The sequence below is a fragment of the Symphalangus syndactylus genome, chromosome 3 (genome assembly GCF_028878055.3).
Source record: "Symphalangus syndactylus isolate Jambi chromosome 3, NHGRI_mSymSyn1-v2.1_pri, whole genome shotgun sequence".
Classification (NCBI taxonomy): domain Eukaryota; kingdom Metazoa; phylum Chordata; class Mammalia; order Primates; family Hylobatidae; genus Symphalangus; species Symphalangus syndactylus.
Genome location: NC_072425.2, coordinates 101755290 through 101769380, shown reverse-complemented (window position 1 = coordinate 101769380; position 14091 = coordinate 101755290). Strand labels below are relative to the sequence as shown.

The 14091-nt window shown below is 38.0% G+C and overlaps 1 protein-coding gene across 21 annotated transcripts in view; it reads right to left on the bottom strand.

Moving 5' to 3' along the window:
* ICA1 (islet cell autoantigen 1) overlaps nucleotides 1-14091 on the bottom strand; it is a 150464-nt gene that overhangs the window by 72019 nt on the left and 64354 nt on the right. Inside the window, exon 7 of one of the 21 annotated variants that reach the window (XM_063637084.1) lies at nucleotides 3181-3295. The exons of the other annotated variants lie outside the window; for them this stretch is intronic. Coding sequence (XP_063493154.1) covers nucleotides 3257-3295 — 39 coding nt within the window. The 3' untranslated portion in view covers nucleotides 3181-3256. Of the gene's footprint in view, nucleotides 1-3180; nucleotides 3296-14091 lie in introns of those variants that run through there. 21 annotated transcript variants of the gene reach the window in all.

The window sequence follows — 14091 nt, the reverse complement described above, 5'->3', positions numbered from 1 at the left end:
TACTTGGGAGGCTGAGGTGGGAGAATTGTTTGAACCTGGGAGGCTGAGGCTGCAGTGAGCTGAGATTGTGCCACTGCACTCCAGCCTGAGCAACAGAGTGAGACTATGTCTCAAAAAAGAAAAAAGAAAAAAGGAAATGAGAGATAAATTTTTAAAATTCTGTCTTTGGTTTAAAAAAACTGAAAAAGTCAGCTCAAATTCAAACTTAAACAATATTATGAAACAGTAAAGATGGCTGTGAAAAATAAAACTAAATTTTAATCCTGATCTTGTAAGAATTATAAGTGAATATATCAATGTACCTAATGTATAAAATTAGAGCAGACTTATGAAACTTTAAAACAAGTGATAAATTTAAATATATTCATCCAACCATCCATTCACCCATCCATGCATCTGGTCATCCACATCTATCCATCTATCCATCCATCCACCCACCCACCAATCCATTTATTCATCAACGAATGATTATGCTTACTTATGCTCAGTGTACTGTCTGGAACAGCAACATCAGCATCACCTGGGAGCTTGATAGAAATGTAATTCTTGGGCCCTAACTTGGGCCTACGGAATCAGAAACTGGGATGGGGCACATCAATACGTTTTACCAAGCCCTCCAGAAGACTCTGCTGCATACTTAAGTTAAGAACCATCTGCCTGGAGCGAAAAGGTTAAGAACATGCTCTTTGAAGTCAGAGAAATTTGGGCTCGAATGTTTACATTTAGGCTTACTGCTTCTGTGATCTAGAACAAGGTCATTTGATCCAAGCCTTAATTTCCAAATTAGTAAACAGACACAGTATTTCAAAGCTATTGTTAGGATTAAATGAGATAATATATACAGATGGTATCTAAAGTGTATATTGATTATACATACAGTGCTTGGTGCATAGTAAGCACTCAGGAACTGATGTCTGTTATTTTTCCAGGCATGTAAGAGCCTGGGTTAGATGCTACAGGGAACACTTTGTTAAACACAGTTTCTTTCTTCAAGGGTCGTATTCTGAAAGAGTAGCTATACAGCATATAAATAATCATGATACACATTAGAAAGTGTTAGGTGGCAAAAGAGTGGTGTATAAAGAACCCTGGGAGAGTTTTGAAAGAGTAGAGGAAGTAACATTTGAATGGGCCTTTGAAAAAGGGGAAGCTTTTGGATAGGCACAGATCAAGAGACGGCAATTCAGATGAAAGGAACAGGGGGAGGAGACAGGGAATCCTGGGATCCATGGTTTGGCTAATGGGATAACAGCAGGGTGACCATACAATTTATTGTCCAAACAGGGACACTCTGTGAGTGAGGAGGGGCATCATTAATAGTGAAGCCCAGACAGCAAACATAAATGTGGACCACGCCAGGCACAGCAATCATATGGTCACCGTGGAGAATAGGCTGTTGGGAATACAGTATTGGACCTAGGGAAGGAGAGTGGGCTGGATTTGTGTGGTTCTGAATGACAGGCTGAGGGCTTTGCTTGTTAAGCAATGGGGAGCTGCTGAAGGTCCTGAGCAGGGAAGTGGCCACAGTAGAGTGGTTTTTCAGGAAGATGAGGTTGGCAGCTCTGTGTAGGCTGCTATACAAATGGAGACAGGGGATGGATGACAGAGGGATTTCCAGGGTAGAAATGATGAGACTTTGAAACCAAATAAATGGGTCAGAAAAGAAGAAAGTGAAGTTGAATCTAAAGTTAAGATTTCAAGCGGAGGTCAACAAAAACAGGAAAGGAGGGCAGGAAAAGGGGCAGATCAGGGTAAGATATCACAAGTGTACTTTCATGCATAATGTATTCAATTTGATGGGTTCCATTACATGTAAGAGACAGGGCCTCAACGTGCCGCTGAGATGGGGAAATATGAAAACTAGTTAGAGTTGTATTCTTATTCCAGTAATGTTGTCTCCATTTCTCAAAAGATAAGCCATTCAATATCTCAGTATAGCACACAGGCTATTATCTTGTTTTGCATTTATTTTATATATCAAACACTTAAAATTGGGCAACAAGAATGTTTATGTTGTGCTTAATATGGACCACACTCAGTGCTAAGAACTTTACAAATATTACAGATTTAATCCTCATTAGAATCTTATGAGCTTGACATGATTACACTTATGTGTCACTTAATGACGGGGATATGTTCTCAGAAACATGTTGTTAGGTGATTTCGTCCTTGTGCACACATCATACAGTGTACTTAAATAAACCTAGATGATATAGCACCTATTACACATCTATACTTTTTTACAAAGTATATATTATATTACAAAGCACTTTTCAATATATGTTTTATATATATCTAGTATATTACATATACTAGATATATTGTATTGTATATTGTAATATAATATATATTTTTGTATATAATATATATTTTATATTACAAAGCACCTATTACACACCTATACTTCTTTACAAAGTATATATTATATTACAAAGCATTATATTACACATGAGATGGCCTATTTCTCTTAGGCTGCAAACCTGTACAACATGTTATTGTACTGAATACTGTAGGCAATTGTAACACAATGATAAGTGTTTGTGTATCTGAACATATCTAAACATAGAAAAGGCACAGTAAAAATATGGCATAAAAGATAAAAATGATAAACCTGTGTAGGGCACTTCCCACAAATGGAGCTTGCAGGCCTGGAAGTTGCTCTGGGTGAGTGAGTGGTGAGTGAATGTGAGGGCCCAGGACATTACTGTACACTACAGTAGATTGCATAAGCACTACACTTACACTACACTAAATTTATAACAAATGTTTTTCTTTCTTCAATAGTAAATTAACCTTAGCTTACTGTAACTTTTTTACTTTATAAACATCTTTAAACATTTTTAAATTTTTTGACTCTTCTGTAATAATTCTTGTCATAAAGCACAAACACATTGTACAACTGTACAAAAGATGTTTTTCTTTATATCCTTATTCTATAAGCTTTTAAGCTTTTTCTATTTTTAACTTTTTTCACTTTTTAAACTTCTTTGTTAAAAACTAAGACACACGTTAGCCCAGATTTGCATAGATTTAGTATCATCGAGATGTCTAGGCAATAGGAATTGTCAGCCCCATTGTTATCTTATGGGACCACCGTCATAAAATGTCATTATATGGTACTTGACTGTATCTCCATTTTTCAGATGAAGACACTGAAATATTCAGAAGTTAAGAAACCTGCCTGAGATTATACTGCTATGAAGTGGGGAAGCCACAGTTTGAACCCAGGAGATGCTCGCTGCAGAGATTGAGTTCCTCACCAAGGCACCAGGCTGTTTCTTACGCTAAAGGCATCCTAAGGGAACATAATGGAATGGGGATTGGAAAAACTGTTAGATAATGTTTTCTTGGGGTGTTTTGTTATTTATATGAAAGAAAAGATTTTCCAGTTACCATTATCAAACTGTTTTCATAGAACCAAAATAAATAATATACTTTGAGAGTATAGGAAAGTTATATAAGTTCGTATTGCATAATGACACACTTATTTGGTTTCTAAGTTTCATCATTTCTACGCTGAAAATCTCTCATCTTTTCCCTCCTCTCCATTCTTGTAGCATCCTACACAGAGCTACCAAAATTAACTTTCCTCAAAACTGCTCTTCCACGGTCGCTTCCTTGCTCAGGAACCTTCATACTGACACAATTTCATAATGTCCGCTATCAAGGCACAGAGTCAAGATTCCAACCTGAACCACTCTGTTATGCCGCCTTCCAAATGATAGGTGACTTCTTTGAATCACTTCAATTGTTACTATTTTAAAAGTGAGTATGGAGTAAGGGTGGGAGCCTAGCAGGGATTTTTGGTAGAATTATAAGTAGGGCATTATAAATATAGGACAGCAAGAGGTAGCTGGGCCTTTAGAAATATTTTGGGAGGTAAGGAGTATTTTAAACTTGGGAGTACCAGAGTTGCTGCCAATCCTGCCTCTCTTCAGGGCAGGGAAGGCCCCAAGGAGAGCAAGAGAGAGCCTTTTTTGGCCATGGCTCCCTAGGGCAGAGAAGAAGCAAGCATTCAGGGCAGTACTCATAGGAATCAAGACTATGGTTTGGTGGGAGCATCCCTGTATTCTATCTTTCAGTGACGCAAAGAGGAAGGCAAGACTTTCCTTGATGAGGCCAGGGGACCAAGCCAAACTGTTAGGACGGTAGATGCAGAAGCTATGCTTCCCAGTGAACCAGATTTGATACCCTGGGAGAGGAGTCAATTAAAATAGAAATCAGGGGAGTGAGCCCGCGAGCCAACTCCTCTGCAAAGACTTCATCTGATTCAGACCCTCCTGAGCTTTTACAGAACCCAGTGCCCATCGCAATCATAGCACTTATGAGCATTCGCTTAAAGATCTGTCTCCCCAACTAAACACTGCACCCTGTGAGTGCTGGGATCTGTATTATTTGACTGTATTCCCACCAAGCCCAGAGCCTGCACAAAGCATGTGCCCTGAGTAAAATGCCTCTGAATGAATAAAATGAGGGTAGAGCTTTGATCAATTGGGGTCATTAACTAGAAGGAGGCTTATAACTCATTTAGTACAATCCTATTGTCTTACAGATGATGTGATACACAGAGGTTAAAGGGCTTACTAAGGTCCCGTGTTGAGTTTAGTGCTAGAGCTGGACCCAGAACCCAGAACACACAGGCGGATTCTTTCGCCTCCTCGCCCTGTTAGGGGCATGAAGACAGAAGACAGCCCTCACAGTCATTCTAACATTTGTTGGCTGGCTATTGGGAATGCAGAATACATTTTCCCATGGAGGCAGGTTTTTTCTTCTTCTTTTTTTTAAATGGTGGTTCGGTTCCCAGGCCAGGCCACAAAAGCCTATTTACCCCATAGCTGAGCTCAACTATAAAACCAGCGGTAGCTCTGAGGCCTCACTGAACCCCCAGCTCCGAGCCTGCAGTCCGAGGGGCAGGTGGGCAGCTGGCTCTGCAAGGGGGGTGGGCAGCGCTCCCTTGAGCAGACCAGGAGTGTGGGGCGGGGGCTGGGCAGGGGGGTTGGGCAGGGGGCCCAGGCAGCAGCTGCAGGAGCCTACAGCAGCCTCTGAATGCCTTGGTGGTTCTTAAGTGGATTGTTTGTAAGTTGGGAACTGTCTGTACTTAGAAAGGCGGATTTCAAGAGGTAGGGGATCCTATTTCACTTGAAGGCCCACAGTAATGAGGGTTCTTTATTCGTAATGAAGTAGCCACTAATTGGAGGGACGGGCTCAGGAGGCCTGGTGGAATTTTGTACTCCTGGACCAGAACTGAGTAATATTATGCAGTAGCCTGGCAACCTTTACTTTTGCACAAAATTCATATAAAAATCTACCATGAAGTGCCTGTCTGACATTCACTGTGTTTATTATTAATAATGATAATAACAGGGTAGCTTATACACAGCCGTAAGGCTAAGAAAGTAAATCGAATTCTCAGTTTCTTCCAGTTTTTTTTTTTCCCCAGTCAGATTAGGAACATTTGGAAAGTCCTTACTCTCCGAGTGGGCTGAAATCTTTCATATTTACTCAGAGAAGACATGGCTCTAGTTTCTAAGGACTCATCCAAGAGATGATCTCTTTCCTTCCTCTGCCTCCTCAGAGAGGCAGAAACATTCCATAAACTCACAAATGTTGTACAAGTAAATGTACAAAAAAATAAAGTTAATGGAACTGAAAACATTACAGTAGAGGAATCAATTATAATAAGGTAATAGAGTTAGCCCTTCTGGACTTAATGAAATGTTTTCAACTGCACTGGAATGTTCTGGTGCCCCCTGGAGGATTCTAAAACCTCACAGAAATGGTTTAGTACCTTTCTTCAGATGGCTTAGAAAACCCTATAGAGGCAACGTGTTTCTTTTCTCAGGTTCAAATCAACTTAACCTGGCTCAATCGCATGCAGAGGGACAAAGCAGGAACTCAATCTAACATCTAAAAGGTTTTTAGCCACCATAAGTTTGTCATTAGAATGGAGGTTTTTGGATCAACAACAGAAACTATTTTTGGTTTGTGAAGTTTATAAATCTAACAGTGCAAAGTTCACAGTTACATGTGTGATCTCTCAATATTTCTGGGCTGAGTGTTTAGTGAACAAGGAAGTTTGCTTCCATGAGCCTTGCTTTGACTTAGTGCAGAAAAATTAAACATTCTGGAAAGTTAAACATTTAGCTTCTAAATTTTTACTGCCCTGGAATTCCTCAGGGACATGACTCCAGTATGATGATGAACAAATGGTCATCAGAGTTGTTTATTCCATAGTTACAGGTCAGCAGATGTGAGGAACCATCGTCTGACTCCAATAAGCTTTTAAGATGATAGCTGTCCATCGTTCCTGCCCTCCACTTTATACGAGAGTAACTAAAATCACTATTTTGATGTATAATGTCCCTGCTATCATCTAGTCTTGGGTAATTTATCTGAAAGACATTGACCAGGTCTCACTAAGTTTGCAAAGAATCATGCTGGCATATAATTGTAATTATACCACAATAGCTACAACATAAATACGATATTATAATATTGTACAGACAGTCCCGGATTTGCCATGGTTTGATTTATGATTGTTTGACTTAGAGTTTTTGACTTTGCCAAGATGCAAAAGCAACATGTATTCAGCAGAAACTGTACTTCAAGTACGCAAACAACCACTCTGTTTTTCATTGTCAGTATTCAATAAATTACTATGAGATATTAAACACTGTTGTATAATATAGGTTTTGTGTTAGATGATTTTGCCCCACTGTAGGCTAATGTAGGCATTCTGAAAGCATTTAAGGTAGCCTGTGGTAAGCTATGCTGTTTGGTAGGTTTGGTGTGTTAAATGCATTTCCGATTAGGATATTTTCAACTTGATGGGTTTACTGGGGCATAACTCCATTGTAAGTCAAGAAGCATCTGTATATATGTGTTATATGATACATATTGCATATAGTAATATTACATATTATTATAATATTGTATAATATTATAATACAATATAAACGTCTATTAATGTCACTTTTTTTTAGTGCCATTCCTTCTATTCTTTCATATACTGGATGTTTAATTTCTTAATTTGAACATTATAAAGAAATGTATTAAAATTCAAATCACAAAGACACTAAACATAATTCCAGACTTCTAGAAAAGTTGCAAGAATTCTTTGTATGCCTGGATACCCTTCACCCGGATTCCCAAAATGTTAATTCACCCAAACATTACTACATTTGTTTCATTTTCTAAATACAAACACAGATAGGTCTTTTTCTAAACTGTTTAAGAGTAAATTGCAGACAGAAAGTTCCTTTATTGTTAAATAATTCAATATATATTTCCTAAAAATAAGGAACTCTCTTACATAACCACAGTACAATTACTGAAATCAGGAAATTAATATTGAAATAATGTTATCTAATATTACAGACCTTCTTGTGATTTTATCAATTGTCCCAATAATATCTTCTATAACAAAAGAAAATCTAAAATCGTACACTGCATTCAGTTGTCATGTTTTTTCAGTCTCCTTTAATCTGGGAAGTTCCTGGGTCTGTCTTTTTTCAGGGCAGGTATTTTAGAGAGTGTTCCACATTTTGGGTTGTCTGATGTGTCCTCACACTTAAATTAAGGTTATACACCTCTAACAGAATAACAAAAGTTATTCTGGCTTTTCCTCAGTGCATGATTTCATGGGCACATGCTGTTGGTTAGTCCCACCACTAGCAATGTTAACTTTAATCTTTTGGTTAAGATGGTGTTTGCCAGGTTTCTCCATTTGAGTTACTATTCCACCCACTGTAAATAATGCAATATAGTTTGAAACAATGTAAAGACAATGTAAAGATCCTATATCTCATTAAACTTCCATCCATTAGTTTTCATATTCACAGATGATTCTTGACTGAATCAGTTATTTTTATGATGGCTTGCAAAATATGATTTGTGATTTTCAACATTCTACATTTATTGGTTGGCTTTCTACTGAAGCTTTCCCTTCTCCTTTATTTGTTTGTTTATATCAGAGTAGCTCATGGATTCTTACTTTATTTAATAGTATTAAATTTACTAAAATTATTTATTTAAATTAGTAATTTATTTTAATGCTTAAATGATCCCATATTTGTCCAATGGGAGCCTCTTTGGGCTGGCTCCTATGTCATTTTGACAAGTCCCCCTTATTCTGTAGGTACTTTCTTCATTTTTGGCATAACATGATGTTCCAGGCTCTGTTCTACTTTACCTGCCTCAAATTTGAACTTAACCATTTCTCCAAAAAGCCCTGGTTCCTTTTAGTGGAGGGTATGTAGAAACAGAGATCTGGTTTCTAGATATGCTCATTGCTACTAGAGTGAAACTGCTTCAAGGTCATCTCAGAGGACTGAGCTGGGAAATGTTTATATGTATATGTAAACAAATCTGTGCATATCCACAAGTACTCTCAGACACAATACACATACACGTATACATATTATAATCCATGCACATCTACATTAATTTACATATATCTAAACACATACACGCATGTACATATGCATACGTGTATGTGTATATGTATTAGAAACCAGGAGCTTACATCCATATCTCCAATTTGAATCCAATACTGCAGAGTTCTATCTCATCCTTTTACCACAACTGTAGCTCCGTTCTCCTAAAGTGCAAAACCTGGCTCCCACTGTCCACAACTTATCTGCTCAATCCTGGAATGCACGAAGAATAGTTTCAGAATTCTAACCTATGCTTCTGCAAAAAGAGACGTCTACTAACTAGGGTTGAAAATTCCAAGGGAACAGGCATGACATTAAATCAAAGAGGTCAATATATTCATTTCCTAAGTCAGTCCTGTTGTCAAAGTAAGTAAGAAAACGGTGGTGGCAAAAGCATTCTATCCTTCAAATCCTTCCCTCTGTAGATTCTGCCATTGTGTGATATCGTACCAAAGTTAGAGTTTGGCCAGATATGACAAGAAAAAAACTGTCTTTTGTTCCATTTGCTTATTTATTCATTTATTACACTATACTTTGCCTGCTTCCATAACAAACCTTTGAGTAATAACATATCTAAGCAGAACAGCTAACAGAGAGAGACCAAAACCAATATAAAGAAAAGAGGAGATGATTTTATGTGGAACAGAGATATTCTAAGAAGGTCACAGGAAAGGAGCCTGTGATAGGTGGAGTTTCTGTGTTTGCCTGTGGTGGCTGCAAACAAATTACCTCAACTGCCTCTATCCTAACAGCATTCTTTTCATTTTCAAGTTCACTTTCAGTCTTTGTCCATATATGGCCAATTAAAATTATATAGTTATCGTCATAGATAAAATGATTTTTTAAAAATCTTTGCCCCTTAAACTGGTAACGGGTTTGATGATATTTCATGCCTGGAACAGAACCAGTGTTCCTCCAAAGCCGGCTTGCTCTGGAATCCTGTCTGTTATACACAAACATACATATACGCACATGTGTGAACTCTCCTCCTCATTACATTATACCCTAGATCCCTGAATCAGAATCTCTGGGGCGGTGGGGTTGGGGAGACCAAATGTAATAAATGTTAATATCAGTGAAAATGAATTACAGAATCAGCCAAAAATAAATTACTTTTTATAAAAGTTCATGTTTGTTTATAAAATAAAAATGTTAACATCTTATTTTCAATTTTCTTTTTATGAAGCCAACAGTTTATTAAATATAACTTACTTATTTGTGAGAAAAGGCTATCTCTCCTTTTAAAATTCTTACCATTTCTAGCTTACTTAATTTTACCAAACTGGCAAGAGTCTGACTTAAAAGTCCCTTGAGCCATCAAAAGCTATAAAAATGTTACTTCTTCTTGACCAAGTTATTTTCTTGGAGCAGATTCCTACAAATTCAGGGAAATTTTCTAAAATATGGGCAAAGGTTTATGTACAAAAAGTTTCAGACAGCATTTATTTGCTCACAAATGTAAGCAACCTAAAAGTCTAATGTTAGGGCATTTTATATAATAGAATATTGGGCTATTGTCATCACTTGCTTTTTTATAAAGAATTTTTTGACACACAGGGAAATGCTAATGATAAATGGAAGCCCTTTAAATGTAGGTATTGGGTCTTTTTCTGTGTTAAATCTCCAATGTCCATGCAATGCTAAGCACTTAATAGGTGCTCCAAAAAATATTTTTTTATGTTGAGTTGAAATAATAAAGCATTAAAAATTATATGTGTGGAAGAAAATATTTACAAAAGACATGTATGATAAAGGACATGCTATTCAAAATATACAAAGAAACTTTAAAACTCAACAATAAGAAAATAACCTGATTTAAAAAGTGGCAAAATATATGAATAGATACTTCACCAAAGATGACATACAGATGGCTAATAAGCATATGAAAAGATGCCCAATATCACATGCCATTAGGGAACTGCAAATTAAAACAACAATGAGATAATACATAGATACTAGAATGGCTAAAATCCAAAATACTGACATCAAATGCTGGTGAGGATGTGAGAATACAAAATGGGGCTGCGTGCCACGTGGCTCATGCCTGCAATCCCAGCACTTTGAGAGGATGAGGAGGGCAGATCCCTGCATCTCTTGAGGTCAGGAGTTCAAGACCAGCCTGGCCATCATGGTGAAACCCTGTCTCTACTAAAAATAGAAAAAATTAGCCAGGTGTGGTGGCGCATGCTGGTAATCCCAGCTACTTTGAGAGGCTGAGGCAGGAGAATCCTTGAACCCGGGAGGCAGAGGTTGTAGTGAGCCAAGATCATACCATTGCATTCCAGTCTGGGCAACAAGAATGAAACTCTATCTCAAAAAAAATAAAAACAAAAACAAAATGGTATCACCACTTTGAAAGACAGTTTGACAGTTTCTTATAAAACTAAAGTTCTTACCATATGATCTAGCAACAGTGCTCCTTGGTGTCCACCTGGAGTTAAAAACATCCGGCCGGGCACAGTGGCTCATGCCTGTAATCCCAGCACTTTGGGAGGCCAAGGCGGGAGGATCACGAGGTCAGGAGTTCGAGACAAGCCTGGCCAACATAGTGAAACCCCGTCTCTACTAAAAATACACAAATTAGCCAGGAATGGTGGTATGTGCCTGTAGTCCCAGCTACTCAGGAGGCTGAGGCAGGAGAATCACTTGAACCCGGGAGGTGGAGGTTGTGGTGAGCCAAGATCGCGCCACTGCACTCCAACCTGGGCAACACAGTGAGGCTCCATCTCACAACAACAACAACCACAAAACCAAAAACAATAACAAAAAAAATCCACATAAAAACCTATACAAGAATGTTTACAGCATCTTTATTCATAGTTGCCAAAAACTGGAAGCAACCAAGATGCCCTTCAGTAGATGAATGGATGAAAAACTGTGATACATCCAGACAATGAAATATTATTTAGTACTAAAAGGAAATGAGCTATTAAGCCATGAAAAGATATGGAGAAATTTAAGTACATATTACTAAGTGAAAGACACCAATCTGAAAAGGCTATGTACTATATGATTCCAATTACATGACATTCTGAAAAAGGCAAAACTATGAAGGCAGTAAAAAGATCAGTGGTTGCCAGGGGCTCAGTGAGATAGAAGGATGAATAGGTGAAGTACAGATGATTGCTAGGGCAATGAAACTACCCATATGCTACTAGAATGGTGGGTACATGTCACCATACATTTGTCAAAACATTGAATCTACAACACAAAGAGTGAACCCTCATGTAAACTCTAGACTTTGGTTGATAATAATGTGTCAACCTTGGCTCATTAATTGTAAAAAATGTACTGCACTGATGGGGTATGCTGATGGTGAGGGAGGCTGCGTGTATGCACTGGGTATGTGTGTTGTGGGGTGGTGGGGAAGTGGGGAGTGAGTATGCAGAAACTCTGTATCTTTCTCTCAATTTTGTTGTGAAGCTAAAAATTGCTCTTAAAATAGTCTATTAACTTTACATATAATGTATAATATACTGATGTGGTTTGGCTGCATTCCCACACAAATCTTACCTTGAACTGTAGTAATTCAATTATCACAGGGGCCAGGTGGAGATAAATGAATCATGTCAGTTCCCCCATACTGTTCTTGTGGTAGTGAATATGTCTCACAAGATCTGATGGTTTTATAAATGGGAGATCCCCTGGACAAGCTTTCTTTCCTCCCACCATGTGACATGTGACTTTGCTCCTCATTCACCTTCCACCACGATTGTGAGGCCTCCCCAGCCATGTGGAACTGTGAGTCAATTAAACTTCTTCCCTTTACAAATTACCCAGCCTCGGGTATATCTTTATTAGCAGACTAATAGATACATTAATATATATAATTTTTCTACACATGAGCATTTTAAAAATGTATGTACCTTTGGGAAGGGGTAAAAAAGACAGATGTGTATCCTTAACGTAGATGCTGAAAAAAAAAAGACAGATGGTAAAGATGAGAAGAGATAATAAAAATTATGCTTCAGACCCTTAAAAAATGTCTACCGTTTGCCAACCACACGAAAAAAAAGAAGAGGCTGGGTGTGGTGGCTTGCGCCTGTAATCCCAGCATTTTGGGAGGCTGAGGTGGGCGGATCACAAGGTCAGGACTTCAAGACAAGCCTGGCCAACATAGTGAAACCCCATCTCTACTAAAAATACAAAAATTAGCTGGGCATGGCGGTGCGTGCCTGTAGTCCCAGCTACTTGGGAGACTGGGGCGGGAGAATTGCTTGAACCTGGGAGGTGGAGGTTGCAGTGAGCCATGATCGCACCACTGCACTCCCGCTTAGGCAACAGAGTGAGACTTCATCTCAGAAAAAAAAAAAAAGAAGAAAGAAGAAATAATAATAATAATAATAATGGAGTCTTTCTATGAAAGATGAAGGGTGGAAGCCATCCATTTAGCTCTATTCAACCCTGAAAGCCCACCAAAAACTCTAAGGACGCACAAACAAGAACAAAGAAGATGGGAAAAGAGACTATCACTACTAAACGTTGGAAGCTGGAAAGTAGATAGATGAGTTATAACTAAATGAACAGACCTAAGAAAGCTAAATCCAAATCTGGCAATGGAAAAAACCTAGAAACTACCTGGTTAATTCAGAACTCTCAAAGTTTTATGAACTGATGGTTTGGATACCTTTGGAAGTGGAAGTGATAGTGGGGTTAATAAGAGCAAGCTTGGCTGAATGTCTGTTTAATTTGTTAAATGCTCAGATCCCTCCCTTCACCCCAAGCAGGAAAGGCTGCTTTTCTGGAGAATGTAAAACAGAGGAATATGCTCTGGAAAACCCAGGGACAGCTGAAGGCATGGACACTGTTATGAACCCAGGGAGATGAGCAGGAGTTTACATACTAAATGTTGATATTCTGGCTCCTTCCCCTACCGTGGCTCCCACAATTTTGGCAACAATATATATTCTCTTCAAGCAAAAAGTGAAACAGTCTCCCCTACGGAATCTGCCAAGTGCAAGAAAATATATGCCTAATACATAATATATTCTTTAGAATACACTAATGATACTGACAACCAGATCACTCTTTAATGAACCACAGTTGACAAATTTCACCTATATACACAGAGCATCTAAGCAGCTTTTCAGGGTCTGTTTCTTTAATATGAACCCATAACCAAAGACTTTTAGCCCTTTGAGGCCAACCTTTCTAATTAGTCTACAGACAACAGAGAGAGATGAAAGATGCAACTGGGAGGCTGGTAGAAGTATTTCAGGCAGAAGAAAAACAATTCACATCCTCAGAGAGATGAGGGAATACCTTACTCATAAAGCAAGAACAGGATGTTATAAAAAAGGAACATTAAAAAATAAATGAAAATCTCTAAAAAATAGATGGATTAGATGATAAAGCTTAACAGACTTCTCAAAAAGTAGAGCAATTAGATTAAAAAACAGGATAGGAAAAGACAATACATAGTAACAATAACGGTTGTACTTTTATATCAGTGGTCAGAATGCTATTGTCTGAAATTTTCAATGAGATGGACATTTGAGTTGTAAGAAAGTTCCACATCCATTTGGTTTCTACATTTTATGATTCTGCTTTACAATTGTAAGTCATCAGAAATGAAAGCAAGCCTTGGTTTAGTAACATATTTAAACTTAGTTTACTAAATACGTTGTTGAACGTTTTGTGGAAACGTCATGAAAGA